The sequence below is a fragment of the Gavialis gangeticus genome, unplaced genomic scaffold (assembly GCF_001723915.1).
Source record: "Gavialis gangeticus isolate Ggan-Ray unplaced genomic scaffold, GavGan_comp1, whole genome shotgun sequence".
Classification (NCBI taxonomy): domain Eukaryota; kingdom Metazoa; phylum Chordata; order Crocodylia; family Gavialidae; genus Gavialis; species Gavialis gangeticus.
The window spans coordinates 3,103,057-3,111,668 of record NW_017728973.1 but is presented as its reverse complement, the minus strand read 5'-3'; the positions used below and the strand labels follow the sequence as shown (position 1 = coordinate 3,111,668).

General features: G+C 43.5%; 1 protein-coding gene across 2 annotated transcripts; it reads right to left on the bottom strand.

Moving 5' to 3' along the window:
- Positions 1-239: 239 nt before the first annotated feature.
- On the bottom strand, positions 240-7,392 carry LOC109290104 (keratin, type I cytoskeletal 10-like). Of its 2 annotated transcripts, none has more exons than XM_019506495.1 (9): positions 6,942-7,392; positions 6,592-6,821; positions 5,446-5,528; positions 4,477-4,633; positions 3,400-3,561; positions 2,866-2,991; positions 2,456-2,682; positions 1,682-1,884; positions 240-603 (listed from the first exon to the last, which is right to left on the bottom strand). In XM_019506495.1, the coding sequence occupies exons 1-9, from the start codon at positions 7,321-7,323 to the stop codon at positions 578-580; spliced, it is 1,596 nt and encodes a 531-aa protein (XP_019362040.1). In that variant the 5' UTR covers positions 7,324-7,392; the 3' UTR covers positions 240-577. The 2 variants fall into 2 exon arrangements, with proteins under 2 accessions (XP_019362040.1, XP_019362046.1); XM_019506501.1 differs by having other exon boundaries at positions 6,984-7,392.
- Positions 7,393-8,612: the final 1,220 nt, after the last annotated feature.

The following is an 8,612-nucleotide window of genomic DNA, read 5'->3' as shown; positions in this document are numbered from 1 at the left end:
TGGAAAAGACCCACAAGGTCAGCCAGGCCATTCTCCACATACCCATTGGTCAAAGGCAGGGTGTTCCCCTTCAGTTTACTTGTCAATCCAGTTTTAGATGCCTCATGTGACACCTACTACTCCCTCTCAGGAACTATTGCACAGTCTCGCAGATGTATCTGAGTGCATGATTTTCCATTTGCAGTCCTACCATGAGACACTCAAAAGCTTATTGAAGGAAATCGCTTACCAGGCACAGGTTTCTTGATTGCATCAGGCAGAAGCAAAGTTTTATTAGCGGTACTTTTTCACCAGAAAGTAAATGGCCAGCCTCAGCACAAATTAACTCAAGTAAGTTGTGATTGGGCACACAGAGCAGGACAGAATAGAAAAAGCATGTAGCACAATAGGGGGGAGGGTGACCCACAGCTCTGACAGCCCCCCTGTGGGCAGATGGCATCAGCATTGCTGAGTGGTTGGAAGGAGTTTTTTCTCATTGCTCTTGGCTTGGGCATGGAGTGCAGGTTGTGGGTAGGTTCTTGCTCGGTTTGCAGATCTGCTCTGTAGGTCTTATCTTAGAAAAGGTTTGTTTCTCGGTTTAGTCATGCAGCCTTCTGCAGGGCACTGGAGAGAGATCAAAGGAACCCTGATTTGAATGCAATAAAATCAAATGAACTTTCCTGCAGCATCAGACCATAAGGTGTGCCCATGTCACAGATGGACTCTGCTAGAATGGGGTGTGGATGCAGACACTAGGTCATTCCCAAGGGTCTCCTATAATTGACCACACCCCATGCATCTCCCTTTCTCTCTATATATTACCCTGTACAGCAAATGCTAAAAGACAGGTAAGTATTCAGCAGACATAGACCTAGAAGGACTTGGCTCCCCTTCTGTGCTAGGCTTTCATTATAGGCAGCAGGGTACAGAAGGGCAGGAAGTCAGGTGCTGATGGATATCCTGTGTATTTGGCCTTCAGCCCAGTGAGTTTTGAAAACACTGCTGGGAAGGAGTGAGCTTAGGGAAGCTCAACCTTGAGCTGCAGTGCTCGGGAGATTTCCAAGAGGAGGGAAGACTGAAAAAGTCTTTCTACCATAGGTAGTGAGTTTGGGCTAAAGGCCAGGCTTGGGGTTAGAACTAAGCATCAGTAAAGACATATCCTTAGAGAGCTGTAAATTCAGATAAGGTCCAGAACATTTCCAAGATTGTGTAATGGAAAAGTGCAACAAGTAGGGTGCCTTTGTGCACCCCCTATTAATCTAAGGTCTAGCTTCTCTTGTTTCTTTTTTCTTCCTCTGTTTTAAGGAACTCGCTCATGCTCCCTTCCATTCCTCCCCTCCCCCTACTCTTCATTTCCACCCCCTTCCACAAGTCCTCTCTGGCTGTCTCTGCTTCCACAACAATTTCTTCCTCCCCACCCCTGTTTTGGCCTTTCCCCCTTCTCACTTCATGGTTACAGAATTCCTGCTGAGTGCTGATCCTGTTGACCCTATTTCCTGGCAGTGCTCCCAGTACCATAACCACTCTAATGCCATCTGTTTAGACCAGGCTTTCCAGTGCCCTCCCATACACCTTCTGGAAGAATACCAATATCAGTCCTAAACCATCATACAGAGGATGCATTTGACAGGTTCTCTCCTATCCTTAGGAGAAAAAGAGGACTAAACAAAGCTTTTCCTTTATATAACATCATTGTTCTTACCTTTTATATCACCAGGTGGGCAAGGCGGGGGCAGGCAATGGGAAGAGGAAGAGTGGGTGTGGATAGTTTTCACAATTCCTCCTCCTCCAATTATTCCACCTGAGGATTTACAGATTCCTCCTCCTCCTATACCAGAAGAGTGGCCGATTCCTGATGAAATCCCTGCTGATGAAATCCCTGCTGATGAAATCCCTCCTTTCGAGCTAATTAAGAATGGTGAAGGAAAAAGTAGTCTTAGAAATGTTCATAGTACTGTGACATCAGCAAAGCCATGTGGTATTGTCCATCTTCAATCATTCCCAATCTAGTTGGGGGAACAAGTCCTGGGCAACACATCTTGGCTTGTCTTTCTCTCGGCTCCCTCACTGAGGCAACCAGTGTGCAAACGCATAAGCATGCAACTAGGAGGCAAGTCATTCTCGCCACTATCTTGACCCACAAATGAGGAATTTATTACAGGCTGCCATTTCCAAATTCAGAATGAATTATAGGGCTGGCAGGCACCTGTTCTCATTAGGTATCTCATTTTGCAGATCCCATCAGAAGGAATGAAGCTTGGCTCAAGCTTTGGATGCTTTTTGTAGTCAAAATTCTAGGCCCTCTACATTTTGATAATTGGACCAAGCTACTAACAGATCAGTGAGAAGGATGGAACTGCAGAAACCACCACATCAAGTTCCCCCACTCAGGGTGTTTCCTTTGCAGTTTATGTTACTAGCTCTCACATTACAGTGCCAGTATATTTCTCTATGCCCAGGGGCATTTATAGGCTACCTAAACTCCCGGTGTCCTCCTTCCAATAGGCAGCAATAAGTCTGAATCTCCTGCTCCAGCCGGCATTTGACATCCAGGAGGGCCTTGTACTCTTGGTTCTGGCACTCGATTTCTGCCCGCAGCTCAGCCAACTGCTGCTCCACACAGATGATCTGGTTCTGTAACTCGGCAAGCTGGCTGTTGTAGCGAGATTCGGTTTCAGCCAGAGAGGACTGCAGATTGTCCCTCTAAGAATTGACACAAACACACATAGGCGCTAGAACCATGCACTGAATGCAAGAGCTAAGAGATTCTCCATGCAAATCCCCAGTGCCTGTAGAGAGCCAAGTTGGAACTGATCACCCACCACCCTAGGCATTCAGGCATGACTTGGTCATAGATTTGATGTAGATGGTCACCCCAGCACTTACCATCCTAACTTGGGCCTGCAAATCAATCTCCAAGGCCTGTAATTGACGTCTCAGTTCAGCGACCTGGCTGTTGCTACACTCTATTTCCTGACTGCTTGAGATGACCTCCCGATTCACCTCCTCAATCTGAAAAATGCAAGCCCAGATCATTAAATAGTTTTTAAAATCCAAGGTAGGGTAAACCTAATGGTATGACCTCTATGGATACTGTCCATGAGGGTGATTGGATGAATACCGACCATTAGAGGCATGCCTGGTGTAGAATGTCGGTGGAAAAAAGCTGTGTGAGCTCTCTACAAAATACACTCTAAACTTGCAACTCGCTTGTTATTCTAATATGAACACTCACAACCGCAGACACATTTGCTACTTAGCCCAGCCTGCAGGCTCTGTGCAACTTCATCAAAACAAGTTCAATGCTGGTCACTGTTAGGACCCATTATGCAAGAATTATCTCTCAGTGCACGTGTCTGATTCTGAAGTACTTCAAGGATGCTTAGCACACATGGTTACAGCTCTGTACATGTAACACACCTTACATGAATACCAGTCCTCAACCTCTTTGCGGTTCTGCGCAATGATAGCTTCATACTGGCATCTCATTTCATCCAAGATTTGCTTCAGATCTGGACCAGGACAGGTATTGACCTCCACACTGACATCTCCAGTCGATTGGTTCCTCAGACAATTCATCTCCTGCAAAAAATAACCCAGACTAGCACTGTTCTTTTGGATTTTGATTGGGGTGGAGGTATTTTTTAAGAAGGATAAAACAACTCAGAGAGCTGAACTTTGTAGAAGGAACACACCTGCCTATCTGGGTCCACTCTGGCATTCATAATTTCTATTCCTGAGGCACCTTTTCCATTATAAACCAAAATCAAAGGTGGGAGTGCAGATGATCTGGTCACTATGCTCTTTTCACAGTCTATGCTGTAACCATATAGCTACCATTTTTATTGTGTCTTTTCTTTATGCTTAATTCTGCTTGCCTCTTTCCACTGCAGTTTCTGGCATTACACCCTCTAAAGAAATCCAGCTTGATGAATGAAAACCACTCACCTTCCTGATCTCATCTGAGCTTCCTTGTCTTAGACCTGTGACAAAAGTAATTTACTAGCCCATGTTCATTGTAATAAGTCAGCTCTTTAGTACATTTCTCCTTTCATTCTTAGCTTTGAAAAGTAGTAAGTGTATGTCAGTGGTTAGAGGCAAGTTCATAATTTATTCTTCCAAGATCTGCTATTCAGTTTCTAAGGGATTTGGAGCACTCCAAACTTTATGGAAGTCATTTTGCTTCTTTAGATGCCTCGTTTTTTTACAGCAAGGGTACAACTGTAGTCTCTTAATTATGTTAATTATGAAATATTAATGCCAGCCAATTGATGGCAAAATGTTTACAATAATGTATACTCTACATAAAGTTCTACACTGTGGAGTAGGGAAGAGGATTTGTGAAAGGACAAAGATCATAACACAGGTTAGGCATTAGGAATATTGTCTTGTTAACTATACCACTGCCCTGAAGTTTCCTTCTCGGTCTGGACTCTCCACTCTCCTAGACAATGCATGAACTGGTTCTTCTGCCTAATAAGAAAGACAAGATCCTACCTCCTCATGGTTCTTCTTCAGACAGCACAGCTCCTCCCTCAGGGCTTCAAGCTGTGCCTCCAGGTCAGATCTGCAGAGAGTCAGCTGATCCAGGACTTGGCGTAAACCATTAATATCAGCCTCCACACTCTGGCAAAGGGCCAGCTCAGTCTCATACCTAAATCATGGCCAAGAAAGAGGGAAAGGTCAATGCCTGAGCCAGCCAACTTGCATTGTGTTTGTGAAAGGACCAGCACTTCCTTTCTCCCTGCTTTCAATTTTATATGTCTGGTCTTGAGGTAACATAAGCCTTTTTAGGTGGGCAGAGCAGGGATTTGCCATCCGGTGCATAAAAGACTTATTTTCTTCTTATTACAAAACTAATCTCACTTCTCTCATATTCCCTGACCCAGCATAGCTACAACCCTACTACTTCAGGTTTTTATGCCTCCCCCATTTCTGGCACGACAGCAGAGAGTGTACCCACCAGCCTTCCTGTATTTTCAAAGAGGCAAGGGTTTTTGTGATATCTTTTATTGGACCAACTGTATAGTTGGGAGAGCTGTTGGACAAGCTTTCATGCATCAAGTGCCCTTCCTCAGGTCCCTCAGGGGAAAAATCATTTACTAATTTTAAAAATCACTTTCTTCCTTAAGAAACAATTCTCTGTGCCAGACCCTTATCTAGCATAAATCTCCAAAAGCACATTTTCTTCTAAGGCCTTCTGTGCTCCCTGAAGATCTGCCCCTCTGTTTTTAGAAGCCTAAACCTTACACCCAAACTCTTTCATTGCTCCTTAATATTTTGCCAGGTGCTCCCTAGAAACAAAAAGCAAAATAATTATTTGAAGTTTCACCAAAAAAAAAAGTGTCCTGAATTAAGAATCCCAGTGTCGCTTGCTTGGAGAATTTCTTTGCTTGGGGGTTCACAAGTAGGATTTGGTGAAAAGGGGAGAATAGCGGGGTTTGTCTAACACAGAAATGAACTCACTTCACTCGGAAGTCATCAGCCGCCATCCTGCTGTTATCAATGTTCAGGACAATCTTGTTGTTTTCTACGGTAGCACAAACAATCTGGAAGAGAAATGGGATAGGAAGCTTTTAGTCCAGCAGGCTCTTGTCTGTTTTACATGGGGTAGCACAGCATAAATTTCGACCAGTGTGCTTCTATCCGGTCTTAAAAGAAATGTATTTTTTATAACTTTTCAAGCTCAGGCAAATACAAGGCATGGAAGATTTCAAGACAACGATGTGAAAGAAAGCATGTAAAATGAATGCATGTGTAACACAGCATTAACACAGTTAATAAAAGGTATCATTTTGGAACCAGGAGTTCTAGATTTTTGTATTTCTTTTTGTCTCAGACCAACATGGCTACCAAGTACATCCCTAACAAAGCATACAATTTCATGGCAAACTATTTTGCCATTACACTTATTGCTACCTAGAGCTACCCCTGCAATAACACCCCTCACATTTTTAACTGTAATCTAATATTCATAGAGGGTCGGTAATGTTTCATTTCACTGTTTTCCTCATTTCCTAGTATGTATTGTCTCTCTCTATTGCTCCCTGAGTTTATCTATCTTGTTTTTTCCAGCCAACTGATTCTCCCAGATTTCCTCAAAAATGAGTTTTCAAAACAATTTGTTTTTAATTAAATCTGTGCCATCAAAACTAATTGGGACAAAGCAATTTTTTCACTTAGTTTTAATTTAGATTTATTTTCCCTGTCTATAAAAAGCTACAAACTTTATGGAGATAGAAAGAATATTTAAATAAGAAATCTGGAAAACCAATGCCAGGATGATGTACAGAAGCAGATGATACACTGGATGGATTCATTAATTAAGAACTCAGTTTTCTTTTTGGGCATCTATTTATTAAGACAGCTTCAAACAAACTTGACCAAATAATCTGGACACGAGAAAACAAATAATATGGTTCATTGCCAGTGAATTCTTGGACTTAACAAGCCACAATGTGGAGTTTTATGCAACCAATTGCCATAGTGTGTGTCTGCAAAGAGCAGTCTAAAACAGTGAAATATTACCTCTGAATACCACATCAGGATCAGAGCAGACAGTCATAGAGAAATCTTTACAGTGGGGAAGACAGTTGAAAAAGGGGGTCCTACCTGGTTTTGAAGATCTTCTATTTCCTTAAGGTAGCAGCTATAGTCCCTTGGCTCACCGTGGTGGCCATGCTTTGCATACCACTCCCGGATCCTGCACTCCAGTTCAGCATTCTCTTCCTCCAGGCATCGCACCTTGTCCAGGTAGGATGCCAGGCGGTCATTAAGGTTCTGCATGGTTATCTTTTCATCACAGCAGAAAAGTAGGCCATCACCCCCAAAACCTCCACCAACTGCACTACCCCCAAAGCCTCCACCAACTGCACTACCCCCAAAGCCTCCACCAACTGCACCACCCCCAAAGCCTCCACCAACTGCACCACCCCCAAAGCCTCCACCAAATGGACCCCCACAAACTATGCCTCCATCAAAGCCACAATCAGGTATGCTCCCACCAACAATGCCACCACCAATACCACCACCTATGCCACCACCATGGCAGATGTTGCCACCACCTCCTATGTGGTGGCCTCCTCCTATGCTCCCAGCTCCTCCTATGCTCCCACCATAGTTCCCACCAGCAAAACTACCGCTGCTCATCCCTCCTCCATAACATGCTCCACCACTGTAACTCCTGGAAGAAAACCCTTTACTGCTGCCTATCCCACCAGAGACGCATCTTCCAAACATCATTGACATCCTTGGTCCACCACCTCCCCCACCACTGATACAGCTACCACCACTGCTCTTTGCTGAACTGGAGACAGTAAATGCCTGCTTGACTCCAGAACTCATTGTCACAGCAAGTAATAATCCAGCCCAAACCCAAACCCAATAGCAAGAGGCACAGCTAGATGGGAATCAGACTGCAGATTTCCCATCCCCACAGTTCTCTATTTATACCTTGCACACTGGGTGTCACTAGGAGGGTGTTTATCCTCATGGGCCTAGCTAGTCTTGCTATTTCTGCCAAGAATAATTTCCCAAAGGCAATTTCCCTCCAGAAATCCCAGTACACAAGGAAGATGCTTCACATGTCAGCACCATACTTCAACTATACATTAGCGGTAATGACTTATGAGTCATCAGCTTTCTCTTGTAATGAAACCTTTGCAATAATAAGAGAGAAAAACAGTGCCTTAGATTATATACAGGGAAGAAATCATTAGAGCTAGTGCATCAAAGAGCTCTTGACCTGTTATTATTGCATTTAAACTTTACTCCATCCTTCATAAGGTTTTATATATATATCTATATCTATATAGATATAGATATATAGATATAGATATAGATATATAGATACATAAAAGTCACCCATGATAGGAGATATTTCATGTAATTCACCTTCGAATAGTGAAAAGACCTGAAATACTTTGGTATAAGCCAGGAGTATGGCCTGCAGGCTGGATCCAACTGAGGGACTTTGTCAGGCAGGCAGCTTTTCCATGTTGTGACCAGGCAACTTTGGCTGTATTCAGCCCTGAAGCCAGGCATCAGGGAGAATTGGCACTGGCAAGTTGGATGTACTGGTCCACCTTGGACTTGAGACTTGTTGAAAGGAGAACCTGATTTCATAGACAACGTTACCCCAATAGGAGAGAGTATGATCCAACCCAGGGAAAAAAAGTTCCTAAAGTTACTTAGCCATCCCGATATTCTCCAAGTTCTGTTTTTCTCAAGTGTAGCACACAGATCAAAAATCCTACTCACTGCCCCACAAGCTATCTCCGGTTTCCTGGTGAGGGAATCTCTTACGTTACCCCTTCACTGGTAGCCATCATTATTGTATTGAACTAGTATCCAAGGATGCATGGACCTGACTTTATTCCCACCTCTAAGGTCATTTCTGTTCTCATTTAACTGATTGATTTATTGATTAAGATTTGATATGAGATAAAAATACCAATTGCATTCTCAAGGCATCCTGCTACTTGTATTACTTCTACAATACAGAGAAACCCCAAAAGCATTAAACTGGGTATTCCAACAGGGTGGGGATAGCGATACAGAGAAATGAGGTGACTTGCCCAAGGAAACAGAGGAAGTCTGTAGCAGAGTCTGGACTAGAACCTAGGGCTCCCAAA

Excerpts from the sequence above, each read along its gene's own strand:
- LOC109290104 (XM_019506495.1), bottom strand. The coding sequence starts at position 7,323 with ATGAGTTCTGGAGTCAAGCAGGCATTTACTGTCTCCAGTTCAGCAAAG. Across the intron at positions 6,822-6,941 it reads CTTTGATGGAGGCATAGTTT|TTGGTGGAGGTTTTGGGGGT; the intron begins GTGGGGGTCCAT and ends GGGGTAGTGCAG. Across the intron at positions 2,992-3,399 it reads AGGACTGGTATTCATGTAAG|ATTGAGGAGGTGAATCGGGA; the intron begins GTGTGTTACATG and ends TGCATTTTTCAG.